The sequence below is a fragment of the Aptenodytes patagonicus genome, chromosome 5, assembly GCF_965638725.1.
Source record: "Aptenodytes patagonicus chromosome 5, bAptPat1.pri.cur, whole genome shotgun sequence".
Taxonomy (NCBI): domain Eukaryota; kingdom Metazoa; phylum Chordata; class Aves; order Sphenisciformes; family Spheniscidae; genus Aptenodytes; species Aptenodytes patagonicus.
Genome location: NC_134953.1, coordinates 35694273 through 35717558, shown reverse-complemented (window position 1 = coordinate 35717558; position 23286 = coordinate 35694273). Strand labels below are relative to the sequence as shown.

General features: G+C 40.2%; 1 protein-coding gene across 6 annotated transcripts in view; it reads left to right on the top strand.

The window, feature by feature from the left end:
• Positions 1–23286, top strand: part of JMJD1C (jumonji domain containing 1C) — a 172745-nt gene that overhangs the window by 115348 nt on the left and 34111 nt on the right. For 5 of the 6 annotated variants that reach the window (XM_076339343.1, XM_076339347.1, XM_076339345.1 and 2 more), the window contains 2 exons: positions 17355–17460; positions 22311–22435. In XM_076339343.1, coding sequence (XP_076195458.1) covers positions 17355–17460; positions 22311–22435 — 231 coding nt within the window. The remainder of the gene's footprint in view (positions 1–17354; positions 17461–22310; positions 22436–23286) is intronic. The other variant, XM_076339344.1, reaches the window with a different exon arrangement.

Sequence of the window (23286 nt, the reverse complement as noted above, 5' to 3'; positions counted from 1 at the left end):
ATAGCCATAAATTCTTTCTTAAGGCTGGGATGGTACACTGCAGTGATACAGAAATAGTACTTTGAGACTTGGAATAACAGATGGCCCTGAATAAATGCTATGTAATTTTGTCCTGACACCCCTTCTTCCCTCCTCCTTCACCAAGATTTTTTTTTTCCCTATACCAAATATAGAGCTAGAAAAAGAGAAGTGACTGAGAGAATCCTGGGGAAAGGAGAGGGAGGTTCAGTTCGTGGAAGGGTTGGTGCTTTTGTGCGTCTGTGGTGGGGAAGCCAAACGAGTTCAACGCTTCTTGTCAGGGTGAGGTTACATGTTATGACTCGAGCTGCTCGAACAGCTTGGCTCTGCCGCAGAGGACAATTCCCACTATCAGACCTCACGCTAGCGCCTTCAGCCTTCTAAATCAGCACAGCCTTGATTTTCAAAAACGGGGGGCGGGGGGAAGTCTGTGATGTTAGTGAGCTGAGCTGGATTAGCCCAGGGTGCAGTGAGTGCTGTGGCTTTCTCTAGGGAGGGGGTCAGGATGACGCAACACAGAGTGGGATATCATCCTTTGGCAGCAGCGACCTCTTAAATCAGCTGAGCCATGAAGTGTAAATTCACCCTCAGAGCCCAGCCGCAATCTTCCAGATTCATTTTACAAAGCAAATACTTGTGCTAGTGTCTGTCCTTTGCCTGAGATCTATCAAGATCATATCTCTGATGAACGTTCATTCCAGTAACAGTAATCAATCTCCTTTTGGCAATGGATCATTTCTTACAAGATGAGCTGAGCAAAACAAATTGAATATATGAGAAGGACTGCCTTTTGTAAAATAATCTTATTGCCAGGCCTGGCTGGCAGTAACATAGCAATGCTATATGCATTTTAGGTCCTTCACTTCAAGGAGTATTTACTGTTACAGTATTAGACACAGAAGCACCTTAATTTGGGAAGGTGCATACAAATTGAAGGTGTCATTTTTGAAAATGTGTCATATAAACAGCTGGCTTCATAATATCTTTGTAAATAATACTGTAATTAACAGTATTAGCAACTACAGTTTTGAAAGAAGTGTTGACCAAAACCTGGTACAAAGCAGTAGCTTGTAAAAAATAGTTCCAGATAAAAGCTTGGTCTCCCTAACTCTTGGCCTCAATTTTTGGCACGTAGAGGGAAATTCTGTGTGAGAGGTCAAGTTGTTTCCCCCTCTCATGGAGCAAACAGCTACCTGTTAAAGCCTGAGATGGAGGCTACTGATCTGTATCACTCATAAGTAGTTTGGTGACAAGAGAGACCTAAATTGTCTGTTTGTTGTAACATTACAAGAAGGCTGCTGGCGGAGATGCCTTTTAAGTACCGAGGCATCCAGAATTTGCATCTTAACTGGATATTGCTCAGATCTTGAATGCAGATACATAAAATAACATCGAGCTTTCATGAAACAAAGATTTCTTTATTTGAACGATTATAAGAAGTTTTAGAAATTATTTTCATAGGCACGTCTCTCTTTGCAGGGCTACCAATGTCTCATTGCCAAGTTTTTACAAGTTAATTGTACAGATAAGAACTTTAGTGAATGTCTTTAAGAGAACAGAAACTATTTTTCAAAATATGTTAACTGAATTATGTACTAGCAGTGTGTTAGACAGAAATATTGACTTGATCATTATGAGACTTTTCTACTGAAAGATACCTGAAGTGGGAGTATTGTGTCTATTCATTTGTTTTGCTTGTTATTTTTTGTTGATGGTGGAAATCGCATTCCTAGCCTTCAGTAATTTAATGTAAGGTAGTTTTTACTTGTACCTTTTTTCTGGAAGGCCTTCCTTTTCTTTGCCATGAAAACAGGTCCTAGATAAATCTTTGGTAAACTTCCTGTGAAAATATGCTTTTCTAAAAAGAAGAAAAAATGGCCTTTTTGCTCACTTGTTTGGTCTGGAATACTGTTAACCTGCTTTTGAGCAGAAGACAGAACTGAGGAGCCATTCTTTGCAGAGATGAGTTAACTCTGAGTCTTTCTAAATGCGTTTAGTTTTTGGTTTAAGCTCTCATGGCTGTACATTTTCAATATCAAGTCCTTAGAGACCATGGTGATCTAAACACTTTTTTATTGCATTTTGCTGTTAGAGCCTAAAATTCCAGTACCTTTCTGCCAAAACAAACAAAGTTTGAATCTGTGTGGGAAGAGTCCGTTTCACTTCAGATACAATTCTTAACTACTGAGTAATTTTTCCCATCGTTGCATATACTCGTAATACTAGTAATGGGCCGCAGACGACCATTTGGTATGAATTCTGCTCAGATGAGTTCTGATCAAAAAACGCAGTGCTGTTTAACATAACTGTTGGGCTAAAGGGCTTCAAGAATAAGGTGGTGCTGTCCAGTTTAAAGGTGACAACTGCTCAAGGCAAAGGAAACAGCACACTTGGCATCCTTTTAGTCTTGGCAAGAAAAACAAAGTTTGAGTAGGCAAAGAATTAAATTACTGTCGTTACCAGAAGTGGTTCTTCCAGAACAACAGTAAAGAGACTTTGGCAGGACTCACTGGGGAATCGTGAACCATGGATTCCCATGCCATGTCTGCTCTTTGCATAAATAAACATGTTTCAATTGTTAAGAGATTCAACAACCTTTGTAAGAGCTAGATGAATATCGTTATTAAAAGTAGGGTATGCAGCTGCGCTATACTAGCCTTTTTCCATTTTTTCATATCTTCACAAGGTTTTCTATAGCAAGTATTATGCTTGTCAGTGAATTTGTTCTTTACAGCTAAATGTGTTATGTGATTTTTCTTTTCCCTTACGTGTGTACTGCTTTGAATCCTGCCCTTCGTAAAAATTCCTTAGATTCTGTATGTGTGGTGTCTTATACACCAACCTACAACTTGTTTCCGGTGGCTTTTATCTCAGTTGCTTCACAGAGGATACAAACGGTATTATTGTCTACGTGAAACTTGTGTGTGACTGAGACTGACTCATTCGTTAATCTGGGATGGTCAGACCATTTAGTCATGTAGTTCTTTTTATGGTGGTGACAAGGGGATCTTGTGGAGAAAGCAGATATGAACATTTGCCGTGGTGCTTTGCTTAGCAATGAAATGAAAATTATGTTCCTTTGCAGGAGGTGATAGACGTAGAATTTACAACATGCATTTTCTATGTCAAACTAGTATCTGTAGGAAACGTAGTCTTGAAATGTGATGTGTAAGTCAGGTCCTTAATATTTTTCTACTTTGCATTCACAGTATATCATGTATATTTTGTGATTAAGTAAAAGTTGACAAATGTAGGTTATAGTGGCTCTTCCTATAGATTGAAAATGAACACACTTTCAAATATGTTTGTTATTAAAATATTTTAAAGAAAACTACAGTAAGCCTACACAATTACAAGTGTGACCTAAATCAAATAATTAGAACTGAAATGGTTTTCTGTAATAAGAAGTTACTTGTTACTTGTACTATTCTGTGACAGTTATGTGTCTGTTCGCTATGATACATGTAGTAAGTTAAGCAGCAGCAAAGCTGATCATGCCTTAATTTGTTTAAGCATTGTAGTTTACTTGAAGGACTATAGATGGGGATGTGAAGCATTAAAGCTCAGCGTATGGTATGTGTGACCTCATCAGTGTGGTGTTTTTGTCTGGGTGGTGTTTGGCAGTACCGTCACGGGCACTACTGGGCTGAAGAGTGTGATTCTGCTGTTACTGGCCGAAGCAGCTGGAGTCAACTGCATTATGCTTTGGACAAGCAAATAAAGAATAACAAAACGTGGTTTATACCGTGTTTTTCCATAATAAAATACACTTAGGGAAAGACCTGGAAAGACTCTGCTTTGCCCAAGCAGTCAGTGCGTTTCAGCTGTGTGTCTGGGTTGGGCAGAGCAGGGTGCATGATAGATTATATATTTCCAAATACACACACAGAGGTTACATGTTATGACTCGAGCTGCTCGAACAGCTTGGCTCTGCCACAAAGGACAATTCCACACTCTGTGTGTGTGTGTGTGAGATAATGTATTTCCAAAGGATTTGTGAGCACACAGGACTGGAACAAATGTGCACAGCTGAGCCAGGGCAAAGAATTCAAATTAAGTTCCTTCACAATCGTTAAACTTCCTGCAAAGAGAGTATTTCACCACTCAAGGAAGGAAGTGGAAGGGTGTGCACACAGTCTTCAAAATGTCCTCCTGCATATTGGTTTTTAAGAAAAAAAAAAAAAAAACAAACCAAACAAAAAAAACCCCAACAAAAAAACCAAAAACCACTCTGCTAAGAATGAATCAAGAACACACTTCAGTTTTTCTCTATGGTGGAATCTCTCTTGGATCCACCCTACTTACTCACATTCTCCTTCAGAACAACTTTTTTAAAGACAAGCCTCATTGCCTTAGTGTTTCAAAATAGTAAGGTCTACCTGTCTACCTCTGTGCTGAAGGTTGCAGATGTAAAGATAGGGCACTGAGAAATCCCCTGTGGGAGGTGTTACATGCACAGTGATAGGCATGTGTACTTCGCTCTTTTTCTGAATGTGCATTGCATGTCTGAGAGCTGACAGGTCAAATGTTTAACACACCTTCAAGGTTGTTGCAGTAATAATAATAATAAACTTTTTCACTAATCATGAAATAGGTACCTCGGATTCAGGATGTAATACTGCACTAATCTTACTTGATCTATTACAAATTCGAGTTCTATATGCCATGAAGTAAGGCTTGAGAAAAGGGCATTGTGCAACTCTGATACTCTTCTGTTTATTATGGGCAGACATTGGGTATTTCAGGCCTGGATGCTTTTGGGTTTTGTGACTTGTTTGCTCATAAGAGCAAGCCAATTGTGTAACGTGGCTTGTGTAGTAATGACATGTACACATAAAAAAATTCTTCACACATCTTGAAACAGGGATAAAATAATATTTTTCTGTCTGTATTTTAAGCACCCCATAATCATACAGTGCCCTCATCTTTCAGACTTCTCTTACTTTAAACTTCAGGCTTAAAAATAGCTACTGCAGCTGAAAATTGCTTTTCCCATAAACTTGTACCTCCACTGACCAGGCGGGCAGGAGCTTTGGGTTGGTCCCACCCTTTGAGGTTGACAGAAACAGCTCGGGAACTCCTGGTGCCAGCCAGCTGGCGGCCGTGGCCATCATGTGCTCGCCTCCTGGTTTCTTTTCCTCCATGGGTGACAGAGGCACGCACAACTTTCTGCGTCTTTAACTCTTCTCAGTGTTGTCTTTAAGAGCCGTCCCTATTCTTTTCCATGTCTGTGGTGTCTGGACCACCCATAAGCAGTCCAGCTGGCTTCTCTGGCAGTGTTGTAAAGAGTGATGGTCTAAACAGCTTGTAACCGACACATCTATGTTTAAGTGTACACTTCCAACGTGAGGGGAAGCAAAAGGCTGCATCCAGCTAGAAATGGGTCAGATGACTCATACCAGTCCTTGCTCCCAGTTACACATGTGGGACAGAAGAGTTTGACTGGAGCACTCACAAGGAGAGAGGAATGAGGGAGGAGGCATTGGCACCCTCCATTTGTAGAGTCAGAGGGAGATGTACATCATCTCTCCTAAGCCTGTATTTGTGCCTCCCTTTGAAAAGAGCTGCTTCCCTGAGGGCTTCATCTGTCTTTAGTCTCAAAATAGGTGGAATAAAATTGTACCTTTCTCTTTTACCTTGATTTCTTAAGAAATAAGGGCTTTAGTCACTTTTTTTTTTCCCCTCTCTCTGAGGTTTGATACAGGAGTGGAGTTCTTCCAGATCTGACAAGCCTTAGGGAAATGAGCAGCGTGGAGGGGAGGCCATCAGTCAAAAGGCAGGTGGCATAGCTGCCACAAATAGTGGCTCCTCCAGGTAGTAGGAGGGAGTTCAGGTAGAACTGCTGAAGACTGTGGGAAGGTGCACGAGGAGGAAGGGGAAAGAGATATGAGGTCCCTGGGATAAGCTGAGGTTGCTACAGTAGAGGTAGGTCTCAAATCCATAGGAAAACTGGTTTCCTTCCACTGTCGTAGGGAAACTTGTTCTATTCATCCTACAATTTTTCAAAAATCACTGTCGGTTAAATGGTTTGACTTTGTTAATCCTACTCTAGGAGATAGCACTGAAATAAATAACTTGAAAGTCAGGAATTCAAAACAGAACAGATGGAACAAAACTTGTTTCTTCTTTGAAGGTGAAGATCAAATCCTTTCACTGAAGTATCTTAGTACTTCTCAAAAGCAGTCTTGGGATTACTGAATTTACAAATCCATCCAGTGTTTCTGGGTAAGGAACTTCCTGTGTTTGATCACAAATGATTCCTTTTTTCACCAGTAAAAGCCCATGGAAAGTACTGCTCAGTAGTAAGAGAAGGGCACCTTATCCTTGGTTCTGTGTCCTTAAAATTTCCAATCTTCACATTTGATTTATTAAAAAGGAAAGTTTAAAGTATTTTTCTTATATGATGTTCTTGACCAACACTATTTTCATAATCCAGACACAAAGTCAGCTCCTAGAGAAGTCCGTTTCACTTTATAACCAGATGGTGCTTTGCCAGTATGTTCTTGCTTTCCCAAATAGTTGCTGTATGTCAGAATTGGGAATCCTTAGTGCTTTGGGGAACTCTGAAGTGTAAAATCCCACAGTCGTTGCATGAATGTGCTTACCCGGGGAGGGAAAAGAGTAGGCCTCCCTGTATTTCAGGTAGGGGGGGGGGAAATTAGTTTCACTGAAATGTCTTGTTACCAGAATTAAGTTTTAGCTTGATGTGATAAACACAATAGCTCATTTGATGAAGTGCTCATGGTTTTGTTTGCTTTCATTCCTTCCTCTGATACAGCATTGCTTTCTTCAGGGCTGCTACTCTATAACTTCTCCTTTGCTGCCAAAATGTATTTTTGAAATTACACCTAACAGAAGTACTAATTTGTAGTCTAGGGTTAGTGCTTCATGAGAGCTGACCCACAGCCTTCAGCAAGCTGCAGTTAGTAGAGGTTGAGAGCTATAGCAGTTCCAGGTGTGTATATGGGATTCCTTTTGCAGGCCAGACATCTGGGGGAGAAACGCAAGTAATTTTACACAAAATTGAGTCTTTTTTTAAATTAAAACTAAGTATGAATCTTACTATTTTCTTAGACATTGGAATAACTTTAGTAATAAAACAAAAAGTGCAGTATTTGTTTTGATGTAGAGGGCTTGGTGTACAGTGCATTTCCTGATCAAACTTCATTTCATTTTAACAGTATACTACATAATTAAATATAGTTCTGAAGTTTTTTCTACTACCATTGTTTGTAAATACTGACACACACACCCTTCAGTCTAGCAGACATTTCCTGTCTTTTGAGTGGAATTAAAATCAACTATTCCTGTTTTTTCTCTGCATCCCCCTCTTGTGTGTGTCTGCCAGCGTTACTGGGAGTAGTATTTTAGTATGCTTTTGCTGAGCAAGTGGGTTTGAAGCATAGTAGTTTTTGTGCATCTCACAAATTATTCTGTATTTTATGATTTTAGTAGTGAATTTTAAGCATACAGTTTAGAAATTGTATTTCAACCATAGAGGCTGGGTTTTTACCCAGTGTGAATGTTTTCTTCCCTTTTGCTATTTTCTTTTCACCGTTCCACGCCACTTTGGTATACAACAGATAAAATCAGGTTAAAGCAGATTTCAGGATGCGTAAGACTTGGTGGCTAACGTATGATGCTTGACAGGCTTCTCCCCCACCCCTCAGTGGTGTAGTTGAGTCTTAAATTATGTTTTCAATAGGATTTTTTTTGGTTCTGTGTGCTAGTAGATTTATTGGCGGAAAAATATTGTGAAATAGACAAGCATTATATCAATTTTAAAGACTGAATGACTTTCCTAAGTTTACCCCAAGGAGCTTATTGCAGCAACAACTGAAATGTCCCTCTTTTCTGATTAGCAATTTAATCTTTTCTCTTTGCAAGACCATTCATCTGTTCTATAAAAGGCACAGCCACTGCTTTCTCCAGAGTTGCAGAGAGCTGTAGTGTTAATCCAAATATGATACACATCCCAGCTGGTCAGACCTCTGTTATTTATAGGAAAAATTCCTCAAATGGCTCCAGCAGGTCAGAACGGAGCTCTTAGCAGAAAAAAAGCACATCATGATGGATGTATTGCTTCTGATACTGTCTTGGAGCAGAGGCAGCATTTCCACGTTTGCACAGTGATGGGCTCGTTGTTGTATGCCCAGCCAGACAGTTGGAGAGTCTCTGCACCATATCCCTGAGACCAGAGAAATTTGTTCTTCTGAATGAAATTCTGCAAGAAAATGAGCTAATCGTTTTCCCAACCCAGATGCATTGCTTCTGTGCAGTGCTGCCTTAAATCCTATTAGACATTAACTTTGAAAAGTTCTGTGCAAATACAATGGTACTCGTTTAAAACATGAGAGAAATGTGTTTTATTCTGAACTACTTTCATATTATCAGCATGTTGGCCAACACTGTTATGTAGCACTATTCTAAGAAACACGTTTTCAAACAAACCCCAGAAAACCACTTGAAAATAAAACATTAATGTAATAGTAGTTAAGTGGACCAAACCCCACTGAAGCTGGCTTTCAAGGACATTTTGAAGATACCTGATTTATTCTTTCCTCATGACAAAAAAAATTGGTTAAGATATTTTTGTTGTTGGGAAGGATTTGAATTCTGCCCATAATCCTCGTGAGTTACAGGGGGAAAGGAGCTGGGAAGTTTTATGTTCCCAGAGCTCCTATTTGGTAAATAGGATTGAGGGTATTTGCAGAAGAGACTGGGTAGCTCTGTGTCTGCTGGTAATCTAAGGTGCTGGTAGTTCAAATTACAGAGCAGAGAGTCATTCACGAGAGTGAGATACTCTAATGCACGTTTCTGGGAGGTGGTGTTGATTCTAGGAGCTGTCGCCAGTCTGCCACGTACTGGATGGTGTTTTACAGTTTTCTCCTGCAGATTTGAATTGAGAAACCTTTGCTCTTTAATACAGTAAGCTCTTAGTATTATTTGACGAGACTATTGATAACTGTGTTGCTGAGTAATGCGACTGATAAAAGATTGGATGGAGGTAACTACCATGAGATGAGAGATGAACTATCCGGTCTGTCATTATCTGTGGTGGTGATACACAGCTTTCCAACTCTGCCAGTTCAAGCTGCTGCAAGTAACTTCTGCTGTCCCCGATGCAAGGAAGATGTGTCTTCTGTAAAATGGTCAGCCTCTGAGCAAGAACTGATCTCTTGACTTGATTTCTGGGGGCATTAGACTGCCTTTCTAGCAGCCCACTAGTCCAGACAACTGATGATGAACAGAATGTACTTTCTTTTTTGCTTAAAGACACCTCTGTCCATACAGCTTGTCCTTCAGTTGTTATGATTTGGGGAGTTGTTAGATACCTTCTGAAAGCTGTTCACAATTCACAGGGTGTCTGGGTCTCGGTTTAAATTTTAACATCAATGTACAAAAGATTTTTCTCCGATCTACTCACTTAGCTGCTCTCCTTGTTAGCATCAACTTCGCTCTGCTAATTGCTTGCTTCAGGGAAATGTCTGCACTTTGAGGTTTCTTTTCCCATAGTGGCATTGAGTTGCTTGGTAAGAGACTCAAAGGCTTGTTCCAGTATCACCACATGACTTGGGAGTTACTGGCTGAGTGGGGTAGGACCAGTATTCCCTCCCTGTTTCTCTTAGGAGTAGATAAAACAAAATGCAAAATTAGGACAAAGTTGCATATTGCTGAGATGGTGGTGATAAATGTATGGAGCCTGCAGTGAGGAAAAGGAAGGAAATGTGATTCAGTGGAAAACAAAAGAAAAGCAAATGTATGGCTGTCATCAAAATGAGGGAGAAAATGGACATGGAGCAGTACTATTCACTTGACCATTCATTCGTTTGTACGTGGAGAACGTAAGTAAAAACGGTCACCGCAGCGCTCTAAATGGATGTTGACAGCCCACCAGGTTTGTGGGTAGGAGCCACTTGTTTGGGGAAGTCTTTAGATCAGATGCTAAAAGATAACGCCTGTCACTCTGGGAGATTCTGCTTTTCTGACCCAGGTTGTCCCAGCTGCTCAGAGAGGGTGACATAACCTGTGAGCATAAGGGTCATTAATTTTTTTTAATCTCTCTTTTCAAATGCAAAACTATTGTAGAAGTCACTAGAGCAGTTTTTAGGTGGTTTTGTGACAACATCTGCTTGGCCCAGGTTTGGTTTTGCTTCTCCATTGGTGGCTGCTTGCTTCCCTGCTGCATGCTCGTTCTGTACACTGCTCTCGTTTCCCTTCTGCCTTTCCATACTAGATTCTCATCTACAGATACAGGAATAACGAGCCGACTTGTAAAAAGCAAGTTTTCCAGCATGCCCATTTCACCTGTGACATTGGTAGTCTTACAGGAAGGAAATCTCTTGTTTATTTTTGTGTTTGTGAGGTAAAATCAGGGAAAATATTTGACTACGAGTCAGATTTTTTCCTGTATATTTATATTCCTAACTTTAATACATTTTCCATAGGATCATCTTTTATATTTTTAATAGAAATTTTCTGGTATTCTTAGGGGTGTGAGTTATTCTTCCAGAACTGAACTAATCGGTGCAATGATGCTTCTTCAAGCCTGAAATCATGACTTGGAGAAGCGTATGCAGCCCCGCTCCCCTAATTCTCAAACCTGATAATTAAAATTTTAAAATTGGTGTCAACTCTTTAATTATTGAACAGGTGATGTGTGTGGGGAAGTATTAGGCATAGGGAAGAATGGGGAGCAAAGGAAAAATTGTTGATAGCTTTTCTTGAGAGATATTAAGTTTATTGGCAGTTAGAAAATTACTGAATTTTTAGTCCTCATCTTTTTTTCCCCTGTAGTTTTAACTTTCTACTTACAGAAACATAGTTGTTGGTGTTATCGACACTGAAAATAACCCCTCATCTTAAATGTTTGTGGTCCAAAACATCTATAAACATTTGTTCCTTTCTGAACGATGCATTCACAGCCCCTTGTTGGAAAGGGATTAGTTATCCCTGTTCTCTTGCCTGGCCTCTGCACGTAGGGAGAACATCACTGCCCGTCCCTGCCTTTTCCCATGCGGCATGCCTCCGCGCACGTGTGAGGAGGGCTGACCTCAGCTCGACTTTGTTTCTGGTTTAGGGGTCAGGGTTGTGCCTTCAAGCTTGACTTAACTGGTTCAGATGTAGCCCAGCAGCTGCTGGGTTTGAATGAGGTAAATTGTGACCGTGCATTCAGAACAGCAGAAAATAGGTCAAGTGTGGGTTGGGTTTACATAGACAGTGCTAGCATCGCTTGGTAAGTCTAAGCCTCTTCTCTCCGCTCAGATGAAGCCGTTTAAGGTAAACTGGGAAGTTACCATCTCCCCAAAAAACTTTCTAGCCTTCTGTAGCCTTGGTGTTTCTGGCTAGCGTTGCCCTTCGTGAGAAGCCTGGAGCGGGAGGGAGGTTGCCCTAGTTGCAGGGGCACGTGGCGGGTCGGGTCGATGTGTTCCCCCGGGAGCGGTCCCCTCTGGAAAGGCGTTTCTCTGCTGGCTTGTGCGGAACAGCACAGCCCTGCAGCCTTCAGTGCCTCTCTGACCTCCTGGCCACCAGCTGCAGTGGCATGGCAGCTGGGGTAGCCTTTCACTTGTCAAAAAGGAATAAGGAATATACTGTTTACTAGTGGTTTATGCATGCGTATGTGTCTAGAAAGGTGGGTGAAACAACAGAAGATCTGTATATTTTAGTCTTGGCTAAATTTGATGATTTCCCTATGGGTTTTGCTGTGGTCTGTGTGGCCTCGGCAGCGCTTGCCTAGTGATACCCTCGGGGGTGTCAGTTGCTGCCAGTTTTCTCTGTGTTTTAGATTCTCATCTTTTGCCACTGGAAAAAAGTCTTGTAGCATGGCAGAGGGATACTACCAATGAATAAGTGATGTTGTTGTTAAGATCTTTGGTATTCTGCCTATCCAGATTTTATGTCACTGTTTTGTGGGTTTTCTTCCCTGCTTACTCTGTCAGGCAGGACAATATTAAGATTGAAGGTTTGTTAAAAAGTTATAATCAGTGAAAGAGATTACAGATCAGTGATGTAGTCAGATATGTCAGGTGACACAGTCAGTGAAAGATAAGAGGAAGAAAAAAGGCTAGTTATCAAGGAATGAAAATATGGAGAGAATTTTTTTCATGGAAGAAAATCATCTAAAAGATGGCATTAGAGGACTAGTATAAATTCTCAGCAATCTAGATTTTAAAAACAATACTTTTCACTGCCACTGCTCTCTGAAGACTCTTGGGGCAAACGGTCAGCAGGTGTTGACCTATCTTGTTCCTTGTTTTTCAGACTGCAATTTCCAAATTGAATTTCTATGCAGCTGAAGTTCCATGCAGTTGTAAAAATGATTTGGTGCAAAAAGGAAAAAAGAAGGGGGGGGGGGGGGGGGGGGATGGGATGGGATTGTGGCTCATTTTGTAGAAACTGATTTCAAGATACTCACTCATGAAACAAGAAGAAAACTGAAGGTTCAAGCTTTTGACACTTTCATCTCTGAATTTCTCATTTGCACTGTTTGAATTTAAATGTGGTCCCTCTACCATTAAAGTACTAACAAAATGCTTATTTCTATGTGCAGCACATACTGTGTAAACATTGTAAACAGGACTCTCAAGTTGGTTATGTACTAGTCTTCATTTAATTTGTGTCCTAAATTATCAGAAAACCTCTAAGCAGCCAGAGGAAGCTATGGTTAATTAAGCCACAGATGGTGAGGACTAATGTGGTGTTGACCTTTGTGAGGACTGCAAAATCTGCTTAGTCTTTCTCTGTAAAACACTAGCTGAAATGAGTTCCTCCTGATATCAAAAAGATGTCCTTGATGTGTTGAAGCCAAATGCAGAGACACCATGGCCAAGGAAGGCGCTTTCCCAAATAAACATTTCCAGGTTCTAGTCCATGGCATGTGTTGAGGCTTGGTCTTCAGGGCTCCGATTTAAGCATTTCTAGTGCCAAAAGCCACTGTTTTTCCAGGACTGGTTTTCCTGGAATGCATATTGTCAGTTCTCCTCTTCTTCACTGAAAATGGAGAGTTGACAGCTGAATGGAGTTTCTATACCCTCCTATAAGCAGCATGCAGGCTGTGTGATTGGGGGTAGGGGCAGCTACTTGAATCCACTTTTTAGTTGTTGTTTTGTGCTCCAGGGTTTCATCTCTCAATTTAATGAACCCATTTCTGCCCCTCAAGTCTGTGAAGAATGACTTGGAGAAGTATCTTAAAATGCTGAGGAAACATCTTGCTTCAATACTGCAAGTCTTGTTGGGAAGGTAGAGCTCTGTGGAAATGTGCAGGCGTTCCCACCACACACATGCCTGGCTGCCCAAAACGGAAAAGGAGCTTGTGGTCATCTGAGCCTTTCAGAAGGCACTTTTATGGGCAACATGCAGGTTCGTCTCATCCAGGGATGCCTCTCAGTATCTTGGACGGTATTTTGTTTGTGGATGGGGCTTGAGTACGAGAATTCTCTTACGTATTTGGATTTTGACTTGTTTTTCTGTGGGTACTGTCTTTGAAATTCCTGTTTGATTCATGACTTAAAGGAATTTAGAAGCATTTTAAGTGATCTGCACTTGTTCACCTGTGGCTTTGAATGATAAATTTTGTTTGTCCGAATAAGCTCTCTGAAAATGCTTCTCTGAACAAAGATCTCTACTTGCTGGTTAGAGCAGCGTGCTATTTTAACCTGATGGTATGGTCTATAGTTTCCAACCTGTTCCATCATTTTGCACCAGACAAAAGAACAGATATACTCAGAAAAACACTGGATTACTTTGTTGTTTGGGAAAATTTCATTCTTTATCCTTCTTTATCTTTATCCTTCTCGGGACTTCGTAGGAGTCAAGCATGTCCTCAGCAGGTGAGAATTCTCATGTAGATACATATGCAGCCTACTCAAGTATTCTTTGGATAATTAAGCAGAAAGTCCACTCCACTAGAAGTGAAATTCCTCTTTTGGTCTGGAAAGAAGGAAGAATAGCAGCAAAGATCTAAAAAACCTGATGTAGATTGGCAAGCTTCTGATAGTCACGTTGCTTCATGTGACTGCCTTCGAGAAGGGCAGGAAGGATTATCTCAACCATATCTTTCTAGCCCATACGCCCTTTGTCTTCTTCCCAGTATTGCATATAGTCATTTGTGGAGCAAGGGGCACTGCCGTATGAAGTACATAAAGAGCTTCCTACAGTAGATTTAAAGAAGAAAATTGCAGTCAAATTTATTTGATTTGCATTCTGATTTGCATTTCATAAGGTTCTCAAACCAGTGTTAACATCCTCATGGGGGACATATTCCAGGACTTGTGGAAAAACTAGTCTAGGAGAGGGTACCATACTTAATTTTGTGAGTGAAACTTTCTTGGAACTACTTTCAAATGAGGAAAGGTCTGGAGGAAAAATCCTACAGGGCATTTAATTCTTCTGTGGGTTAGTCTGTCAATCTTGCTACTTTGACAGTTGTAATTGCCAAGGTTCAAATCTGTAGACAAAGTTGTTGTTTCTTGAGCAATATAAATACAGAGTAAGGAAAAAGACTAGGCACTGCAGTCATCTGCTCGTCTTCAGTGCTAAGACAGGGAAGAGACTGTAAGTCATCAGCCTTGCTTGCTGCCCTGTCTCCCTGTTTTTGCTGAAGTTTGTGGTGTGCGCTAAAAAAGTGTGCTTAAGGCCATCACCTTATAGTTTAATATGTTCTGCAATTAATTTCCTGGTTTTTAGATGTTCAGATTTAAGATTAATGGTGGAAAAAGGTCAGTCATGGCAGACACATTTTTTCATAGATACATGTAATATGTACACACAAGAACAGGATTTTTGAGATTCAGGAACCTTTTTTTTAGTATCTTGATACTGAGCTTCAGGTGTCAGTTACAATTTTGCTTTGCTGTACTGATGTTTATTGACCAATGTATAGCATGTTCATGTCTAGAAGCAAAAGATTTTTTTTTTTTCCCCCAGTGATTGATGATATGTGAAATGTGTATTTTGTGTGTGTGTGTGTGTGTGTGTATTTAGAAACCCTGGGTTCTCTTCGATGTCCTCTACATAATCCTAGTCAGACCTGTACAGTTTGTGTAATGGATCTTTGACCTCACTTGTGCCTTTTGTAGCTCATCTCAAAGATGAGCTCATCTTTCTCCAAGAGTGAGGAAAGAAGTACAAAATGGACTTTGCAGTCTCCTTTTCTAAGTGTTCACACCAAGCACTCTCAATCAAAGGTACTGATATGTCATGGATCTGAATAGGAGATACAACAAAAAAGGTTCAAATGTACTGTCTGTAGGATCACCAGTATTTTCAGTGTCAAGTTCAAAGAAGTCAAAGATGCTTAGGAAGGATGTGAAATCTAAAAAAAGCAACAGTGTGTGTTGTGTTTGAAAACAAATCAAAAGTGGCTTAAGAGGACATAGAGACTCAAAAACTTTTGCATAAAGAACTCATCAAAGTAGAATAACGTTAAGAGTAACAGGTCTGACTTCATGGTACGTAATCAATGTGTGAATAGTCTTGAAACGAAGATAAAAATTTTCATGGATGGGACTGAAGGAATTACTCATAATGTACGAGATCTGCATATTAACTGCATTTTTAAGTCAGCCAGACTTCCAGTATTGCAGTGCCTTAGTCCATTGCTTAGGTCTAATGCTTGTGGATCTGAGAGGGGAAATTTTTGGTACAGGAATCTCTTGCAGCAGCTGTGAAAGAGAGTGCATGGGAAGAAGGAGAGGTGAATGATCATCACACAGCTCCAGTTCCAGGGTCTGTTGGGTTCCCCTGGCAAATCATTCCCTCTTTCCAGTGGTGGTGTTGCTTCTGTCTGTAGGATCAATGCAAAAATGGATTTGCACAGGCAGCTAATACCCTTTTCAGATTGCTTCGGGAGAGGAGGTGTTTTGCTAGTGTGCCATCCTTGAATAAATTCTAGTGTTGACTCTCTTGTGCCTCTGACAATGCTAACAACATACTTGCCTGGTTGGTGTTTTTAACCTGGTGGTAGAGGTCCTGTTGATCTTAGCCTTCACTTTTACTTTGTTCCACTTTACATGTATTAAAACTATCATCTTGACCATTTCCTTTGGACCCAAGGCCATATCCTTTTCAAAAGCATAAGGAGAGAGAGTAATTTTCTCTAATAACTGGAGCATTGATGCATTCTCTGTAATATGGAGCACAGCAAATCAAGTGTCAGGAAGTGAATTTTGAATTTGAAATAGGCATCCTGTGATCAGGGGGTTAGCAGGAATAATCTCATCCAGATGAATAGAGAGAAATTGCTCATGTCACTTGAGGGCCTGGCAGCAATGCACGATTCTCTGAGTGTTGGTTGTATCTTTATATTCTATGGCTGGAGCTCTTCATAATAAATTGTGAAACATCAAGGAACTTGTGGGAGATCAAGGAAAGAAATTACTTGATCTCAGCTGCAGTACTGATAAAACATTTTGTGTTTTGTATGTGGAGAATCACTCTGATTATCTTAGCTGTCTGAAGTTCTCTCGGTATGAATGAATGTTTCTGCAGCTCATGGATTTCCAAGACTCTTCTGCACGAGGAGTCACCAGGCTGCGGTGCAGCTTTATTTCTCTCTCACAGCCTCAAAGACATAAATAACAAGTTTGGTCTGAAATAGAGAAAGAGGTATTCTAAAAGTCTAGAGATGAATGGTGATTTATGCCACACTTTCAAGGATACGAGCCAAATTTTGTGCCTAGTTTTTCCTTGTTAGGAGGGCAGTGCTACCAAATATGTCTTAGTTTCCCAGATGACATCCTACTCAAATAGTGAAAAAGAATCTTCCAGGAGAACTGAATACAACAAAAATAAAAATTAAAGCATGTCTTATTTGAAATTACCTAATTAACAAAGGCCTACATATTTGAAAATCAGTAATGGTGTTTCTCTCAGAATGTTTGTTTCTCTTAAAATACAGCTATCTTTTACGCATTATCTTCATGGTTTTTATATCTATGTTTATGGTCAATATGTCCATATTAAATTTTACAGATATGGAAAACTTTTTTTTAAATTAATCATCATTTAAACAATTCTTCTGCATACTTGTAAACACTGAAGTCTTTAGAGGGCAATTTTAGTTTGTAGTAAGACAGTATTTATGAAAGTGTGATCCTATTAATAGCTTACAAGTCTGGCCACGTGTGGGATCTGACATACCGTGTTCCCATGAAATAACTTCTAGCACTATGTTGCGCTTTTAAGTTTTTTCTAAAAATAACACAGGGATTTGTAGGCAATCAGTGAAATTAGCATCAAACTACTTAATATTGTACTCTAAAATAACATCTAGGAAAATAAACAGAAATGTTATAAGCAAACATAACATATGGTTCTTTTTTTAATCTCTACTTTAGGACGACGTAGACAGTCTAAACCCAGTTCTCAGGGATAACCCGCAGTTACATGAGGAGGTAAAAGCCTGGGTAAAGGAACAAAAGGTTCAGGAGATTTTTATGCAAGGTAATTATGTGGGAAATTGTGTTATTTTTATTCTGTGTTAGCTAGTTTAAGGCCAATAGTTGTGTGGGGCTCATCCCACAGCATTTGTGGTATAATGGAGAATATATTTCTAACTTGGAAGTTATTTTTTTGGAAGTATTTGTTAATTCCAGAAAACAAGACTATATAAGAAGCTGTGCATGACTTCCTTAACTTGTTTGATGTCTTAGTGATTACAGCAAAAGCTGAATATCATTAGTCTGAACATAGATATTTTGTAAAATTTGTTGTGAAAATAAGTGTGTATGAATGGCAACCACACACCTTTTAGCATGTTTAAAACTGTTCTGTGCTCTGTTAGTGTTACTATTACATGTGATAACTTCTCCGACATCTGTCTGTGCTTGTAGTTCTTCACAGTTCTGTCACAGATGAAGAATACTTTCAGATCCCCACCCCACACCTTCACCCCCGATTGAAAAGTGCCTTTCAAATCAGTTCATGATTTTGTAACTCAATTCTAATGCTGGCAGGTTGCAGCAAATGCATATGTCATTTTTACACTGTAGATACAAGTTACGTGAAAACTAGTATGAATTAGACTAAATTATTTTGGCTCAGTCTTGCTGATAATAAAAATATTATATGCATTTGCAGTATATTCATTAACTTTCTGCAGAACTGACAGGCAGCTCTACAGAGGCGTTCTTAGCAACAGAGGGCAGAAACTAACCTCTGTGGGTCTGGGTTAAAATCCCCAGGCAAGCATTAAAGCAATTTGAGGAGAAAAAAAATGCTCAAGCAGTCATTCTGTAAATTAAGATGGGGAGGGGAACAGTAAATAATCTGATATTATAAGGATGGCGTTGATGTTTGCTTGCTGTCTGGTTTCTTTGATAAAGCTAAGATTAGAAGACCAAAGGAATGTGGTAAGTATAGTATTGAAGTTACAGTAAAAAACTAGTGTCTTTCCTTCTGTGGAGTTATTAATTTGGCTAGACGTGATTATTCTTACAGGCCACAGAGAAAGGATGCTGAAAAAAGCAGTGTGTGGAACTGTGTAGATAGTAAGTTGGTATGTCAGCGTTAGTCATTTTAGATTTTATCTTCATATCCTTAGATACCACATGAGTTAATAGTCTGTTGATGAAATTTGCAGCCAAAACTGGATTGAGAGGTGATGTGAAATCAAATTAGGGCTATATGAAAAGGAAACTAAAATTGAGCTTGTTTATTGTATTTCATGAGAGTAACAATAATAAGACAATTACAAAAGCCTCTGTGTACACTGGTACAGAATCAATACTTGAGCAAAGCCCCAGCAATATTGAAGTAGTCATCTAAATGAAACTGTCAGCCCATCATCCATACAACTCATTTACATCTCATCATTCCAGGGACTGTATTTTTGTCTTCATATATGTAATTTTTCAAACAGATGTTTGGATGCTTAGAAGTGCACAAATTAGGAGTATTTTAGATGATGAGATGAATCTAATCAAATGTCCTTGCAGACTAGCTCTCCTTGTGTAAGGAGAAGCTGCAGTTCACATCCACTTGCTCACCTGATGTGACGCAGTGTGGCCCAAGGAGAGACGTGCTTCCTCGGGCAGTGACGTGCTGTCCACTGCGAGGGCCTTTGCAGTGTCACCACCTCAGCCCTGCGGGACAGTGGTCAGCCGGCAGAGACAGCTGTCACGTTTTCCAGGGGCATAATCTGCTCCTGGTCATGGAGGCTTTGCATTTGGCACAAACCTTTCAGTGGCTTACGGAGAGCCCTCTAGCAGTGCTAGCTGCTGTTAACTAGTCATGTTATCTCTTCTTTTTCCTCCCCTTCTTTCTCTGGTTTTCTTTACCTTCTCTGTTATTACCATTTTCCTGTTCCCTGCAATTTAAGCAACATTTTCAGTTCTACCTTGTCTAGACGCATCTATTAAGGTTGTTACCATATTCTCTTACTTCATCCTCTACAGCATTTTTAGGACCCAACCTTTTCCTTGTCGTCTCATGATGCTGAAGCTGTCATCTCGTATCTCTCAGTATTTTCTACTCTGACTATCGCCATTAAAAGGCAGTTTATCTGAAGAAAGAGGAGGGTCAAAGAACATTAAAATTGTGTTCCAGGTGTTTGAAAAGAAACGTGCCAATTTGAGGAGGGGGAATTTTAGTCAAAACTGGTCCAATTATTTACAAGAATGAGACTAAAGAAAAAAATTGGCCCTTATTGTGACCTTTTCTTTGGGCGGCAGTCACAGCAGTGTGCTTTGCAGTAGAGATTGTAGGTTTGGCAGGAAAGTAGTTTATTCCTTGTTTAAAAAAAAACAGAAAAAACAAACCTCCTCCCAAACTTGGTCAAGTTGAAAGCTTTTGGGACAAATAAAACCAGTTCAAGGAACATAGTAAAGTGGCTTTGATTTTTAACAATTAAAATCTTTGAATTTTTTCTTTCGATTAGATTTATTATCACCTCAATTTCTGAGGCTGCATGTATAATAATCCTCTTGAAACACCGAGTGTGCTTCAGCCCTGGAGATATTTCCTGGTAGTACTGCACAGGCTGTTTCAACAATGTGTAGCTGAGTGTGATTCAGTCAGGGACTGGAGACAAAGCCAGGCTTTTCCTGTAATGGCTGCTTGTGGCTGGGCTGGGCTGGAGCTGAGCTGTCCTGTGTTGTATGACCCCAGTTTAATCTTTCTCCTTCCTGACGCCCATGTGAGACACCTTACATAGCATGTAAGAAAAAAACCCCACTCTTTTTAAAGGTAGATAAAGTCTCTTTTAAAAATAGGATAACAGCTGGGATGAAGGGCAGACACAGATTAGAACAAGGAGTAACATTGGGTCAGTGCAGAAGAGTGTAAGAGAAGCGGGAAGCTGATGGAGAAGGGAGGATGGAGCTTGTAAGATGAGAAGACTGGGAAAGGACTTGGAAGCCAGTGGCCTGGAATCGTAAATGCTAAAATGAGACAAGAAGCTGGGGAGAGAGGGGAGAGGCTGGTTCTGGTTATGTGAGAGACTGAAAATTATTGTGCAGTTAACAGTAGGATGCAAGAGAGGAGGAGCTGGGATAGGAAAGTAGGAATGGGAAATTTGCAAGAAGAGACACAGGCAAAATTCTACTGAGGCTGTCTGAACAAGGTAGAGCTTTGGGACAGCCGTGAGAAGTTTGAGACATGTTGGGTTGGGTCAGACAGCCAGAAGTGTGGGAGGCGAGCTGGAGGCGTTTTGCAGGGGCACATGGAGTAAGGGTTGGAGAGAAGCCATCAGGAAATGTGTCCCCACATCTGGTCCAAGACCAGGAATGTGAGATACAAGCTTGTAGATTCTTCCTTTTTCTGCCCATACATATTGGTGATTGGCAGTGCCCGTGCTGGCGCACTTTTGACCCTTGTCAGTGCAGTTGGAAACATGCTCCGGGCATGAGTTGACGCTGGTAGCTCAGAGGGTTCACTAGGTCTCAAAGGTTTCAGTTGTGCAGTGAATGATGGGGATGTGGGTGAAAGAAGGGTGCCATTGCATGGTGTTTCTTTTTCCCAGCTGTTTTAAACCCTAGATAATCACATGCAAAAGGTATTCCAAAAGGCCTTGCTAAGGTTCCAAAATTAAACCCGAAGACCACTTGGAGATGTCCGAATTATTATTACTTTTGCACTTCTCTTGATCTCTCAAATGTTGATGTTAAAAACAGTCCTCATGATCACACACTTTCTCGTGCAGGGAGTATAATGGACCCAGTTGTGTGAATATGGATATTTTACTAGAGAAAGCTGTAACCTGCGAGATCCTTGGCCTGTTTGCGGCACACGTTTGAGCTTACTTAATGTGCTGGGCAGGGATTGGAAAAAAACAATCTTTAGGAAAGACAAGGGAATTCTGGCCTTGCGTGTGCAGTTGAGCAATTAGGCACTCTTAAATCGTTTAAGTTAGGCTTTTTGTAGGTTGTCACTGACTTGTTTTGTTTCCGTTCCTGTATGCCTGACCTGGGGTTTGGTTGCGGTAGCGAAACCCACGCAGTTGGAATTGAACTCAGTGGCAGCATTGCTTGGTCATACAAAATGCTATATAAACACTAAGTGTGATGAAACTTAGGGTCCCAGTGATCAAATGAGACACCGAACGTGAATAAAATTGTTGAATCTCAATTTCTGGGTCTTGAAACCAACTATAAAATAAGTAGTATATCATACTATCTCCCCACCACCATGGACTTTTGGAGGTGAATTAAACTGATCTTTGCAAAGGGACAGCGTGTGGGGTTTCTTTGCAGTTGACATATCTGAAAACAGGAGCTAAAGTCTTCACAGCATATGCGTTTTCGAGTGTTCTGCGTGGCCATAGCAGGGACGGGATCACTCAGCTGCCTTTCCGACTGCTGTAATGGAGAGAAACTCTGTGGTCACTTACGGGAAAGACTTGGCAGATGCAGAGCCTAACCACCAAGATGTAAATCTTTTCGCCAGCAAAGCATCTGGGCATGTGACTAGCCTGTTAAATAGCTTCTGTATAACCTGCTGCTGCCACTTTCTAGCCTTTCAGATTACTTTTCTATGGTTGCTGTTTGTAGGCAGGAATTTTCCCATCGTTTGTCATCATGGTTGCAGAAAGATTTAGTTAGATAAGAAAACTGTACGTTGAAAATGTTAGCATAATTGACCTTAAAACATACTTAAACGTACCATTTGCATTTCAAAATGTCTTCCTGAATAAAAGTAAAATCCACAGGCAGTGCTGTGCCAGAATTGCCTGTAGTTTGCTGTCCGTGCCATGCGCATATATGTTTGCTATGAAGCTTAAAAAACCAGGAAAACCCATTTATACTTTTTTTTTTCTGAATTTCTCAATGGCTTTTTTATTTCTTCCCCTTCTAAAGGTCCGTACTCCTTAAACGGTTATAGGGTGAGAGTGTACAGACAGGATTCTGCCACCCAGTGGTTTACTGGTATCATTACTCATCATGATCTCTTCACCCGCACTATGGTGGTTATGAATGACCAGGTGAGTTTGATACGTGATACTCGAAAAACAAGCTTCAAGTAAACTACACTTTGGGAGTTTTAAATTTTTTTTGTGGTACTCTGAAATACACTGAGCTGTTCAGTTCCAGCAGACCGAGTCTATTACTGCACTGAAACTACAGCATGACTTTGCATTGGACTAGCAGTTAAAACCATCCTGAAGCTGAACATACGTGCAATGACATGATTAATACCAGTCCTACAGTTTTGCTTTTCCTCTGCTGTCGCTATTTGACTAGTGAAGTCTTTGAAGTGAGCTGATCTAGTTTTAAGAACTGGTCTTCCCTGTCAGCTCTGTTGAGAATTTCTTTTCTCAACGCTGAAATCTTTTAGCACTGCAGTAGTGATTACTTCTTCCAAGCAATTGAAATATCCACTTTCAGCAATTTATTGAATTAAGCATTTACTGTAGCCCTAATTTACATTTACCGTGGTGGGTTTTACTTGTATTTCTGAAGTTGATGTTACAAAAAGAATTAATGATGGTATTTTTAGTTGCAGTAATGAATTCTATTTCAGGAGACCAGAGTAATGACTCAACGTTAATATAGTGAATGACCCATCTGCCTTGAAATGACTGACAAAATCATGTGTGACAGTAAAGATTTAAGACTAGTCTAATGCTCAAATACATTCTTTCCCTTAAGTTGCTCTAATTAATTTTCCCCAATTTTTTTTTTTTTTTTTTTAAATTTTGTGACACATTGATTAAAGATGTAGTTACCATTTCCTTCTTTCTGAAATATCATCCCTCACTAGTGACACTTGGCCAGTCTTAGAGTTCTTCTCTCCAGTCATATCGGTTCCTTTCTTTCAGCGGTTTTGCTTCTG